This window comes from Phyllobates terribilis, unplaced genomic scaffold, assembly GCF_046119375.1.
Source record: "Phyllobates terribilis strain yellow unplaced genomic scaffold, ASM4611937v1 Scaffold_7__3_contigs__length_470593459, whole genome shotgun sequence".
Classification (NCBI taxonomy): Eukaryota; Metazoa; Chordata; class Amphibia; order Anura; family Dendrobatidae; genus Phyllobates; species Phyllobates terribilis.
In genome coordinates, this window is record NW_027362767.1 from 262731929 (window position 1) to 262746342 (window position 14414).

The 14414-nt window shown below is 46.8% G+C and overlaps 1 protein-coding gene across 7 annotated transcripts in view; it reads left to right on the forward strand.

Moving 5' to 3' along the window:
* Positions 1-14414, forward strand: part of PNPLA7 (patatin like domain 7, lysophospholipase) — a 153382-nt gene that overhangs the window by 117454 nt on the left and 21514 nt on the right. For all 7 annotated transcript variants that reach the window (XM_073640575.1, XM_073640574.1, XM_073640572.1 and 4 more), the window contains 7 exons: positions 2525-2588; positions 2983-3151; positions 3929-4111; positions 6620-6738; positions 11027-11183; positions 12748-12864; positions 12964-13033. In XM_073640575.1, the coding sequence (XP_073496676.1) occupies positions 2525-2588; positions 2983-3151; positions 3929-4111; positions 6620-6738; positions 11027-11183; positions 12748-12864; positions 12964-13033 (879 nt within the window). The remainder of the gene's footprint in view (positions 1-2524; positions 2589-2982; positions 3152-3928; positions 4112-6619; positions 6739-11026; positions 11184-12747; positions 12865-12963; positions 13034-14414) is intronic.

The window sequence follows — 14414 nt, forward strand, 5'->3', positions numbered from 1 at the left end:
CCCACAAGACTGTCCGTATACCTGGAGCACCTCACAAGACTGTCCGTATACCTGGAGCACCTCACAAGACTGTCCGTATACCTGGAGCACCTCACAAGACTGTCCGTATACCTGGAGCACCCCACAAGACTGTCCGTATACTTGGAGCACCCCACAAGACTGTCCGTATACCTGGAGCACCCCACAAGACTGTCCGTATACTTGGAGCACCCCACAAGACTGTCCGTATACCTGGAGCACCCCACAAGACTGTCCGTATACTTGGAGCACCCCACAAGACTGTCCGTATACCTGGAGCACCCCACAAGACTGTCCGTATACCTGGAGCACCCCACAAGACTTTCCGTATACTTGGAGCACCCCACAAGACTGTCCGTATACCTGGAGCACCCCACAAGACTGTCCGTATACTTGGAGCACCCCACAAGACTGTCCGTATACTTGGAGCACCCCACAAGACCGGCCATATACTGGCACCACTCCACAAGATCGGCCGTATACTGGGACCACCCCACAAGACCGGCCGTATACAGGGAGCACCCCATAGGACTTGCTGTTTTGGAGATACCTTGAGTCATCTGTACTTCACAGTTCAGCCTATCTCTTGGATCCTTATTGATTTTGCAGGTTTATTGATTAGATTGGCAGAACTTCAGATACGACTGGCATGTGGGCAGAGTGTACCGGGGCGAGTCAAAACACCATCAGTCTGCGGAGAGCTGATCGCACTGTATCAGCAGCCATTCGTGTTTGTCTCCCTGCAGAACAAGGCACGGTCATTTTTTACGACTTGTTTAGGGACAGACACTCTGGTTGCAGCTTCTTGATATCGGCCATGTTCACCATCCCGATTTTCTTGGTAAATATGGCAGAAAGTTCTCCAGAGGAGGTCCTCTGTGACGACAGACTGTCCAGCTGGGGCCTCATTCTGTCTGACGTCCAGAGATGAGCGCTCGTCTTGGCGCTCGCTTTCATCATTGTTGCAGGTGTCCGTGTCCCAGTTACGATTTCATATATTATTAATGCTGCAGATTTTTTCCTTTCCAAGAATATTTATTGAAGTAACCCCTTCTTTACCAGGATGCATGTCGTAGAGGATACATCCTACAGTGTGGCACAGGAGATGCTGGTGACAGATTTAGTGTATTATCAGAACAATCTTGTATTTTTTCCTTGGTCTCCAAATTTTCAAAAGGTGAAATTTCACATGACTGAAGCTATAAGACTAAATCTAGACACTTATTAGGTGGGTGCAAGCCAATGGGACCAAGACTGTGCCTGCAACGTTTTCTTATTGTTACTCCTGTGCCTGCAACGTTTCCTTATTGTTACTCCTGTGCCTGCAACGTTTCCTTATTGTTACTCCTGTGCCTGCAACGTCTCCTTATTGTTACTCCTGTGCCTGCAATGTCTCCTTATTGTTACTCCTGCGCCTGCAATGTCTCCTTATTGTTACTCCTGTGCCTGCAACGTCTCCTTATTGTTACTCCTGTGCCTGCAACGTCTCCTTATTGTTACTCCTGTGCCTGCAACGTCTCCTTATTGTTACTCCTGTGCCTGCAACGTCTCCTTACTGTTACTTCTGTGCCTGCAACGTCTCCTTACTGTTACTTCTGTGCCTGCAACGTCTCCTTACTGTTACTCCTGCGCCTGCAATGTCTCCTTATTGTTACTCCTGCGCCTGCAATGTCTCCTTATTGTTACTCCTGCGCCTGCAATGTCTCCTTATTGTTACTCCTGCGCCTGCAACGTCTCCTTATTGTTACTCCTGCGCCTGCATCGTCTCCTTACTACATCGCCTTCTTCTGCTTTCTCCAAGCAGCACTACTGCCAGGTGGAGCAGCTGAGGTTTGTTCCTCCTTCATGACAGTCATCAGTCAGAGATGGCGCCTCCTAGTGTTGTAAAAAGCCTTTATTATTAATATTGTGCCCCGCGCCCACGTGCTGTGCTTCCCTGGAGGGTCAGATGTGGCGTGCAGTGAGTTCTGTGTATTATGGAGACTATTGTGTAGGTGAAATGTAGGTCAGAGATAATCTCCCGCTGGATTCTCTATCAGCAGTTCTTGCTTCATTTTAGTGTGGATTTAGACAGATCAGAGATACTTCAAGCTGGAGCTGAACTGCATCTGCTGCTTCTTCTAATACCGGCCATCTTCTGCTTTTATGTCAGCTTGTTAGATCCGCACTCCAGCAAATAAACCTTAAGACTGGAATAAAGAAAAAACGAGACCACAGAAGTCACAAATATAAAGTTTCTGTAAGAGAAGTGGATGGAAAGATGAAAGTATCTCTGGCACTTCATAATATGTAGTAACTCATCTCATAAGAAGGGCGTGAAGCCCACAAGCTACCTCCTTGTCACTTATGGTCAAGGCCACAAAGTTGCTGCTTCCCAGGGGACAGACAATAGCCAACAGGCATAACCTGACTTCTCTGTGCAGTAATCGGGGTATTATTGAGGGCAGATAGGTGTGTGTATAATGGGATGTATGATGATGATGATGATGATGTTTTCTTTCCTCAGGCCCCACGTTGCTGCTCACCAGTGACAATATCAAGCAGCGTCTGGGCTCGGCAGCTCTTGACAGGTCTGTACTGATGTCACCTTGTGTCTCAACCTCTTCCTCTAAAAAATTTATATCTAGTCATAGAAGGCAAATATCAGTCCTTAGTGAGGACAGAATACCCTACCAGTCCATAAAGGGCACAGAAGGCCTGTGCTGCACTATTGCCGTGCCCGTGTGGTCAGCAGTGTGGCTGTAAGACTCCGCTGTCAGACTCCGCTGCCTCCTACTCTAAGAATGGAGAATTGAGAAATCTCTGACCCCTGTCTGCTGTGATCAGAGCCCATTTCATTGGCAAATGCATCTATAATGTGCAGTTTTCTACTAATTCTCCACCGTTACTGTGATCGGCTGTGACGCACCCTCAGCTTCATCCAGTGATCGTCTTCATGTGATCATCTTGTTTTATATTTGGCAGTGTCCATGAGTACAGACTTTCCAGTTGGCTGGGCCAACAAGAAGACATCCACCGAATTGTCCTGTATCAGTCCGACTATTATCTTACGCCATGGACCCAGCGCTGTATTCGACAAGCTGACTGCATCCTTATCGTGGGGGTGGGAGAGCAGGAGCCCACGGTTGGGGAGGTAAGGGCAGAAATATACTAGGACTTATACCTTTTCAACTTCATGGGTAAATAGTGGTAACTCTCAGTGAACGCGCCAGTCATATAGATTTCATTAATGAAATGGCAACGCACCAAAAGATTGTGTACTCCTGTCTGACCCTCAAGGCTCTCCCCAAGCCGCAGCATATGTATACATCTGGCCAGCCACTCAGCCCTATGAGCAGACACAAGTACAAACCTAAATCTCAGTAAATTAATAGTTCTTCCATGACGCAGCGGCATGATGTGCTGATACATGCGGCTCCATAGTAGCTGCTGTACCATGTCAGTCGTATTCTATTGGTACATTATCTGCTGGGTATAGAATTAATGTCCTTGGCCGTTTGTAAGTGAAATCTTGGTTTGATTTCCAGTTTATTGAAGATCCTGCCCGGACGTGCACAGAGCGCATGTAATCTGCAGAGAGCTCGGCTTCTCAGAGCCAGATATGCTGCGCGTCTAACAGGGTCAGTGGTGACGGAGGCGGCAGGAGTATATTAGGACAAATTGTATTCAGTCACAGACCTGGACAAATTAAATTAACCATTTATAGACCGTCACATTGTAGCCCTAGTGAGCATGGCCTGGACCGCGAAGACTGAAGTGGAAATGGATATATGAGAGAGTATCTCACAACATTTTGGGGTTTCTTTAAGAGGCATCTACTTGTTTTTCTCATAACTGACACTTATGATAAGAGGCTCCCATTCTAGTGAAACACATTTACTTAATTCTGCTTTTTTTTTTTCTATATAAGCTTGAAAAAATGTTGGAGAACACAGCCGTTCGTGCTCAAAAACAGCTGATCCTCCTCCATAAAGAGGACGGCCCCCCGCCGTCCCGCACCGTAGAGTGGCTGAATATGAGAAGCTGGTGTTCAGGTCATCTGCACCTCTGCTGTCCTCACCGAATTTTCTCCAAGAGAAGTCTGCCAAAGCTGGTAAGAACTTTTTATACAAACTTTTATGATTGTTGTTTTGGATCTTCCAACAGTGGATGCGATAATAAGCGGTGGAAAAATGTGTGACTTGTCTGGTGGGGATCCTTGTACTAGTCATTTAATGATTTAAAGGTTCATGGAGGAGGATTTAAAGGTTCATGAAGGAGTTTTCAATTCTGCAACTTTTTTAAAGGGTTTCTGACTTTTGGTGCAAAAAAAAAAAGCACATATTCCATTTTAAACCAAGTTAATGCTATTTTGTAGAATTTAGCCCAAAAAGTCAATATTACAAGACAAAGCAAAAAGAAAAGTGATTTCAATAAATCGCAAGTCATGAATCGGGGCATTTGTCACTCAGCATATCTTCGCTTTAAAAAGAAAAATGATTCTCGTTCAGGACCTGCCAGTAAAATCGATTTTCTATTAAGAGTTTTTTTGGCCACAGCACGAACCAATCGAGACCAGAGCTGCCGGCTGAACTAAACTGCACAGCGTCCTGATGGTCGCTCTTAGCTACTGGCTTCATTGCAGGAGTGAGAGCTGCGCTATGACGCTCGTCCCTGCACAGAGGACGGCAGCGTAGGAACAGGACGCTGCGCTATGACGTTCGCCTCGACACTGATGACAGCAGCACAAGAGCAGGACGCTGCGCTATGACGCCAGGTCTGTGGAGTCGGAGTCGTGGAGTCGGTGTCCATTTTGGTGGAATAGGTATAAAATGGACCGACTCCAACGCCTAAAATATGTAATAAATTGGGTACAGTAGTGCAATGCAGTTTGTGGGAAATATTTTTTCATAAGAATTTGGGAAAGTTATGACATGTCCTATAAATGTCTGTCCTATTCCTGATCTAAGGGTCTAGACTTTTAGCTGAGATGAATCTGTGCTACAGTAAATTTATCACTTAAACATGAGCAATGTATGAGGGAGTCGGAGTCGTGGAGTCGGAGGTTTGGCTTACCGACTCCACAGTCCTGTATGACCCTCATCCCTGCACGGAGGACGGCAGCGCAGGAGCAAGATGCTGCACAATGACGCTCGTCCCTGTACGAAGGACAGCAGCGCAGGAGCAGGATGCTGCACTATGACGCTCATCCTTGCATGGAGGACGGCAGCTCAGGAGCAGGATGCTGCGCTATGACGCTCGTCCCTGCATGGAAGACGGCAGCGCAGGAGCAGGATGCTGCGCTATGACGCTCGTCCCTGCACGGAAGACTGCAGCACAGGAGCAGGATGCTGCGCTATGACGCTCGTCCCTGCATGGAGGACAGCAGAGCTGGACGCTGCCCTATGACTCTCGTCCCTACACGGAGGACGGCAGTGCAGGAGCAGGACACTGCGCTATGACGCTCGCCCCTACACGGAGGACGGCAGCGCAGGAGCAGGACGCTGCACTATGACGCTCGCCCCTGCACGGAAGACTGCAGCACAGGAGCAGGACGCTGCACGATGACGCTCATCCCTGCACCGAGGACGGCAGCTCAGGAGCAGGACGCTGAGCTATGACGCTCGCCCCTACATGGAGGACGGCAGCGCAGGAGCAGGATGCTGCGCTATGACGCTCATCCCTGCACGGAGGACGACAGCGCAGGAGCAGGACTCTGCGCTATGACGCTCGCCCCTACATGGAGGACGGCAGCACTGGAGCAGGACTCTGCGCTATGACGCTCGCCACTACACGGAGGACGGCAGCACAGGAGCAGGATGCTGCGCTATGACTCTCGTCCCTGCATGGAGAATGGCAGAGCAGGAGCAGCGCCATGATTGTAGTCCGCAAATCTGGTATGTGCTGTATACATGTAACCCTGTTGTTCGGTGCAGTAAGACGACCTTTCAGAATGTCTTGGCGGCCATGTTTATACCTCCTCTATTAGTGATTATAATATTGGAGTTGCTATGGTAACCGTCTCCTGTCAGGCTTCCACCATCTGACTGGTACGTCCGCACGGTGTACATGCAGGGAATGAGACACCCTGGCTTATTTCTTGCTGTAGAGACTCAGTTTGGGATCTGTTCTGACGTTCTCCATTCTTACTGATGGAATTGTGTATATGATTAAGAAGGAGGAAGCCGCCGACAATTGTTTTACTTTACAGTCACTTAACCCCAAATTAGCGGCACGTTATCTTCTAATCAACATGACAGAAAGTGACTAGTGTCATTTCCATCAGGGAGTAATTCTTCTACATGGATATCTCTGCAGATCCGCTCAGTCTGCTGCACCTCCAGGCTCACGTGCCATTCAGGAGACTCTCTGGGGGCAATAGTAGGGCCATATTGGTTGTCACATAGTTTATCCCAGGGACCAATCTAACTAAGAGTCTTATAACTCCTCTTTATCTGTTTTCTACCTCAGGAGGCTTCTTATTTACTTGCAATCTTACAAAAAAAAACAGTCTGACGACATTATTTGTGTTACTATTATGTTTGTATTGTATATCGGGACTGATTAACAGTTGTATGTTTTTTTGTTATTTTTTTGGTTTGTTTTATTCCTATTTTGGCAGATAGAGATGTATGAGCGGGTGTCTCAGAAGCCACCAGACCGTCACTGTGATTTCTCCCGCCTGGCCCGTGTCCTGACAGGGAACACCATCGCACTAGTACTTGGAGGAGGAGGCGCGAGGTACCTGCTTTATTTTACTTTTTCAGTAAGGAATTTGTTACCTTTCTCCAAGTGGTAAAACGATCGATTGCTTACAATTTAGAGAAGACTGAATACATTTGCCTTGCTTGGGTTTTGCCCGTTTTTGGATTGACATGAAAAAGTCAGGATTTACCACGTTTATAAACCTGTTGCCTTCTGATATTGAAAGAAACTGGTCTCAGTATGTGCGAGTGCCGTTTAAAGTTACAAATAGTGACTATGACTAAGGGCGGCTACACGCCAGAAACGCTTTCCATTTAGGGATTGGTTTGCAGCCCTTCTGTCATTGGGATACGATGGGTAAAACTCTGCTGACACTTACTGACCATACTATTTGAGTGCAGAGTACAGAATCTCCTGTGTATCCTATGAGATTCTACTTCAGCCTATTTCCCTGCCTCCTACTTGTAAGAGCTGATAGGGAGAAACCTATCACAAGTGGGGAAACCATATCAAAAAAGGAATTAACATAGCAGACAACTCAGAATTGTCATATTCTTTAATAGTTTAAACTGAAAGCTAAAAATCCTGGAGTGCTGATTTAAGAATTTAAGAGCGCAAGTTCTGGCCTGATTGTTGTCAAAGTGGAGGTGTGATTGTGAGTGTGAGCGACCTTGTTTGGTAAAGGAGTTGTACAGGATTTAAAAAAGAAAACATGGCTGCTCTCTTGCAGAAACAGCGCCACACTCGTCCATGGGTTGACTCTGGTACTACAGATTTGTACCTTTGATGTAAATGAAGCTAAGTTGCAATATCACACACTTTATGGAGAGGTGAGGCGCTCTTTCTGTAAGGCTGCAGCCATTTTTTCTATTCCTGTACAACCCTCCATCACACTTTCCTTACTTTTTCTTTTTTTTGGCCATGCACTTTTCTGGCCAGACATCCAATCCTGTCAGTTTAATAGCAGGTCGATTCTCTGGGAACCGGTCCAAGATATAGTCACATTAGTGTGAGCGATACACATGTTGTCAGGGCTTGTTAATGACCTTTCTGGTCCTGAGCTACTTACACAGGATTTTCTCCGGCCTTTGTTTTCTTGGTTTGTGATACAAAAGACCCTTTGTTGCCTCCCCTGCAGGTAACTGGAATAGTATGGCCGGATGAATTGGCATATTCATCCCATTACCATTCCTTCTGCGGTGCAGCACATTAACCAGTTTCTGGATCACATAAAGGGCTGGCAGCCCGCAGCGCTCCTTCCCTCCATGGTCTTACATCCTGCAGGGAATTTCAGGTCGGACTGCAGAAACAGAGGAGACAGCTCTCCCCAAACACAATGCCACCCCCACATATGTGCTCAGCACGTAGGCAGGGCATCTGTTACCCTCTCTCGCTTAAAGGGCAAGCGTCGAATCATGTCTTTATAAGGGGATCGCTATACATGATGCAGCGGTGAGCGAGCCTTTATGGGTGGTCTCCATAACAGTCTGTAAAGAGAGTAATCTTGAGAGGTGGGAGGCTGTCTGGTTTTTATAATATCACAATGTCATTATTATACGCTATTAGACGAGTGGTTCCAAAAGTCTAGTAAACTACAACTCCCAGCATGCCCGAAAACTCAATTATTCTCCAACATAATACAATAGAGTCCTACAGATATTGGGTAATGATTGTCGCTAGCTGTATGCCATGGTGATAGCTGTATGTGCTGCTGGAGGATGGTTGTTAATCCCACATGTTAGTTCAGGTCAGTAGAGGCAGAGAGCTGGAGTGACCAGTGACACGGGAAGGTCTGCATTGTCTGATGGGCACTTTGCCTCAGAGGTAACATTCTCCAGCTTGCCCGAGACACACTGGGTAGATAAATGAATAATGAGCGTAGTCTCCCTGATCTGCCCAAAGGCAGCACTTAAGATCCTCCACGACTGATGGCCTTGTTTAGCCATCATGTGAGGGCTGCATGTCATCGTCTGTGGATTTATAGATACTGAATTGTCTGTGAGCGCACCCTCTTACCCCGTCTCCTGCAGGTGCAGTCCGGTTCTGGAATTGAAAAGGTTAATTATGACTGATGACTTGGGAACATTATTCCCGAGCCATAACTACAAAGCCATTTATTGGGCACCTCCAGCCAGAATTAACATTTGTTAGCAGCACAGTCCATTACAGGCCTATGGCTGCTTAGTCTCCATTCTGTGGCCTCTGTCGATCAGCTCCTAGTAAGGATTGGGGGTAGGTACATGAACCTGTGGGACAGAACGGGGGTCTGCCGTACTGATCAGTAACAAGCCAAGGCGCTGAAGTGACATTTAATGCAGCATTTACCATAGTAAATGTGCGCTGCTGCTCTGCATCTGCAGACTGTGATCCAGGGCATTGTTATAATTCTATATCTCCCCTGCTATGACTCTCGTATATTCATGGTAATGTATGGCCATCACTTCATTATACAGTCTGAGTCTATATTGTAGGATAGTTTACAGTTAGTAGCTCATTACAAAGGCAACATACAAGTGATAGGTGAAGAGGAGAAAAGATGGCGCAACCTGATAGTAAAGTCTGATTGTGAAGCAGATAAATTGCTCTGTAATTAGATTGCGGCTGATCATTGTGGTTTGTGGATCACTCTCCCGTTATTACAGTGTTATTTCCATGCCGATGACATTACATAAGATGCATCAATAGAGTTGGTCTTATTGTAGTGAAAATGATCAGGGTGGCAGCTCCTACGGTCGTCTGCAGATCCGTCACATGCTGTCATCGTCAGATTACACGGAAATCACGGCAAGAGAGGATTTGTCAGAGATGATGACGTGTAGCAGATGAAGCGTGGTCCTGTGTTCTGTAAATCTCGTCAGTGCATGTCATATAACTACTCCCGAAGCCGCTCACACATTAGTGCATACAGCGATAATCAGCCACCAACATGGAATAACATGGTGCAGACATTACCCGCAGCAATCTCCATGTCCTAAACCAGACTCTTGACGTGTATTTCATCTGTGCCGGCCTCTGAGTACATGGGGATTGTGCTGTGATGACATCTGGGGCACACATAGGAAATAAGAGACAGACATCTTTACTATCCGTATGATCCATTTGATCCATGCACCATCCTCCAGGATCCCTTGTGGCTCTGTGCAGCCTCTATGGTAGATCATGGGTAGGAGAGAAACTATTCTAGGCAGAATGCAAAAAGGAGAATGGCGCGGAGGTGTAAAGTGCTGGTGACCAGCCAGTCACCCGCCTATAATGGGGGGCTGCACGCAGACAACGCTTCTATAGGGCCAGTGCTACAGATGTAGACGTGTAGTGCACCGTGCTGGTTTATGACATCCATACTATTCTATCAGGCTCAATCCTGCCAAGATCAAGATATCAGGCTTTAATTTGCCCATGTATAAGTAAGTTTGGCATTTTTCTGTAAGTTTTAAACAAATGTGATCCTAATTTCTGTGATTTGCTGCCTACAAATCAAAAGAGCTGCATCCTTTCTGTAGTGAGCGGGTGCAGAGGAGGCTGAATCTGCATCTGCTGGATGAACTGTAGCCATAAAAGATGCAGAAGAACTAGACTTTACACAATAACATGGTATTTAGCATTACAATCTCCAAAATGGGAATAATGCAACCAAATCCCAGTAATTTGTCCCATTGGGTCACTGCGGCTTTTGTCAGATAACTGTGATTTGCAGTTGTAGGATTAGCGGGGGGCAGCATGTTCTGTGCAGATCAAGGCACAAACGCAAAGAGACGACCCTTGTGTAGAGAAGTGGAATAATCACACGGATAATGTCTGCTGATCACTTCAAGGTCCAAGAAATTGAGATATATGTAAATCGGCATCAGATCTGACGGCCCATAATCTGCATGTATTTGGTGGATGCCAAAATTACCGTTTACAATGACGTAACGCTAACCAAGTGGTATAATGATATCTGTGTGAGGGGGGAGAGAGTGGTCTTCTCACTATGCCGCCCGGGGGGGTTAACACTTTACGCCTCGTGAACGTTCACATGTAACAATGGGAAGTTATTTCTGATCTTCACGCAGCGATGTCCCTCAGGACGATGCATGAAGATGGAGGGGTGGGGAATACGGTTTTTCTACTTTGAGCTCTCACTGCCACAGACATAATAAAAAGGGAAGGTGTCGGGGAGCTCAGGGACTATGTATCTAACATGGAAGGAAATAAACCTTTTTTCTCTAGTATTCATTTATATTGGCTGATTACCTATGTGAGTCCCCATAGATCTACATTCAGAGGCTCTCAGCCTTGTATTTTCATGGCAGATGTTTCGCTGATTGCCTTTGTTTGTTCTCAGGGGTTGCTCTCAAGTAGGAATCATCAAGGCTCTGACAGAGGCCGGGATTCCCATCGACATGATCGGAGGGACGTCCATCGGGGCCTTTATGGGAGCGCTGTATGCAGAGGAGCGCAGCTTCAACCGCATGAAGATCCGAGCCCGGGAGTGGTGCATGGTGGGTCGCTCCTCTAGAGGCCACTTATTAAGGTTTACAGTTTTCAGTTAGGCTTGAGGAGAAAACAGAGCGCAGCCAGTCCCACGCTCACTTACACAATAATTAACAACAAATGAAATTAATACCATTGGACACATTGCAGCCGGAAAACATGAGGCCATAATACAAGGTATATAATAACCTCGTCATCTGCTGTCCACTTATGAAGAATGACTGTAGCCGGAGTGCCCCCTATAGTTACACTCCTGGCTGTCTCGTACACTGACCTCTATGATCAGTGGTGCAGAATACCTGCTAATCTCTCGTATTGACCGGATCTGCAGATGTCCTGTCAGGCATCACCTATGGGGGCTGCAGCACCTACCGTATCTATCATTAAAGGTTACAAAAAAAATAAATAAATAAAATTTGTTGTTTGCCCAGCATTAATCAGCCTGGCTCAGTGAATGCATGTCAGCAATTACCGATATCATTACCATGTTGATCCCAGGGTTGCTTTGTGCGGCTCCTTTTTCTGTATGCTGCGTACTGTGTCTACCTGTGCAGCATAACTAATGGTGGCATTACTAGCTGCTGTATAAAGAGAGGCGCTCTTGTTTGTACCTAGATGCTCAGTGACATTGCACTAAGTGGGTCACCAAGAACTAATTGGTATGACTGTATGCCAGGACAGGATTCCTGTACTCTCCTCACACCCCGTAGATTGGTAGCGCTGCACAAAGCACCCGGGTAATGTCTTCATAATGGAAGTCAGGGCCTGTGAAATGCAATGTGGGACACGAGTCCAATCTGGGCTTGGCTGGATGAAGGTAGCAGAGCCGACATGGGCTGTTAACTCTTCCACTTCACTCTAGGTTTTTCTGCGGTCGTGGCCCGTAGCACAGGTAACATATGTGATGTCCCAAACTGCACCCTGCTAAGTCTGGCTACATAGCCAGGATACATAAAGGCTCCAGCAGACGAGGTGGAACAGATGGTATACATTTTACAGGTTTACTTAAAGGGATCCTGACAGCTGATACATGCTGCCCAAACCACAGTCTTTACAGCTACGTTATACCGCGGCGTTTAAGTAGAACTGCTGGGGACCAAGCCGCTCAGGTGACAAGACCATGTTAGGACCCTGGCACTTCTCCCCTATAGTACAGGGGGGGGGGGGGAGAGAAGCCACAGGGGACCGGCCTCTTGGACTAGTCACGCAGTCTCTGACTGACTCTTAAAAGTATCTTTTTCTCTGAAATGCCACAGTATATCATAGTGCAAACAGCAGTGATGATGGTGGTGCCGCTCCCAGGATGATGAGGGTTAGAGGAAGCAAACAACTGTCATCTGTAGTATAAATATTGCTGGACGCAGATCTGGTCTGTGCACGGTACACCAATCCCAGAAACCTCATACAGTTAGTAGTGAGGAGCTGATATACATGTTTGCTGGCCATGGACGAGGGACAATAGTTTTACTCTGATAGTCGTGGTGACAACCTGCAGATACCATATTATCAGTGGGATTATCCATCCATCTCCTGAATACATAGTCATCACATCTGCTTTCTTTCTCCTCCAAGGACATGACATCCGTCTTCAAGAAAGTTCTAGACCTGACCTACCCCATCACCTCCATGTTCTCGGGGGCAGCCTTCAATAACGGCATCAGCTGCATATTCAAGGACAAGCAGATAGAGGTGAGTGCGGCTACGGGGACTACTACTCCTAGTGAGTGTCCATGGGAGCGAGCACTGCAGATACTATACACACCTATGATTGTACTCACTCTCTTCTAGGATCTCTGGATTCCATATTTCAACATCACTACTGACATCACTGCTTCAGCCATGAGGGTGCACACAGACGGTAGGTAGCAGTCTGAATCTGTCATCCCATGTCTAGACCTCCTGGGAGAAATGTGATATTATGTTTGTGAATTATTATACAATATCACAAAGCAAGCGCCGTCGTGGGGGGGGGGGATTTCTCAGGAGGAAGGATACTTTTCATAGCCCTGTTGAAATCAGTGAGCCATCCATGGAAATGAGTTGCATCCTCCGGCTGTGACAGACGCACAGCGATCTGACCGTGCGTTGTGTGCACCCGTCTCCCTGTCTGGTGGATTGCTGTGCCCGCTGTATGCGATGGGCTTTTATCTGACTAATCTGATAATCGCCCAGCCTCTCGCTATGTAGCACATAAGAGAACATGATGTTCAGTTCTATAGTCTCTAAATGAAGCTGTGAGGGCCGCGCGGATGTACAGGTAGATAAGTGAATCTCCTGTAACGCGATCGCTGTCAGCTCTGCCCTTCTACTTGTGAGCGTTCTCTTATCTCACCGCTATCCGTCCTCATTATACTCTCTTCCCACATTCAAAGCTGCCTCAGATTTTCCAGCAGGTGACTCATGGAGATAGCAGGGACTTCACTGGCTCCATCATTAATTCTCAGTTCACCACCCACACAATAGAGTCCTATGGACCCTCTGCAGCTTCCTGACATTGCTTGTTATATGGAGAGATGATGATGGGAGCTCGGTCCTTCCAGAAATAACCTGTTATTACCTTCATAAGGGTGGCGGGATGGCACTTCACCTGCACTCTCCTCACTCCAGTGGTAGGTTTATCTTTAAGAGGAAGACCCCTGATGTAGGACTCATTTTGGACAACATTGGTGTAAGTCTAGCAAACACTTCACTCTTGGAAATGCTAATTTTCAGTTTTTTAAAGTTTGGTGAACCAAGTCTAAGGGGCCGCAGGTATGGGGTCTTTCTTGATAAAATATTATGCATGCTATAAGTTGGCAGCAGGATACAGATAAGGGCTTATGACATTTTCTAGGACTGTCCATATCACATTACAGATTACAACTATTATTGACACTGCCCCTTTAAATTAAGTGCAGCATGCAGTAAAGAGCAGCTCATGTGCGGGGAATGTGAAAACCGCAGGGCCACCCCAGCAGGTCTCCTGGAGCCATATAATGAATGGAAGAATTAGGCAGAATGATTAGTGGATATTGACAGGTTCTGGTGGAGCGTTAGCGGGGACCCCCACAACCCACAGCTCTCCATACATTATTATGCATCAAGGATCTGATGGAGCTTGTCGCACGGAGTATATGAATGTGTTATTAATTGCTTTACATGGGCCGTTGTGTCGCTGTAGGCTGTACATTACACTGGTATCATATGGGTAGGGCAGTGCTCTGTGTACTCTATCAGCTGGTACTACTATCCCATCATCA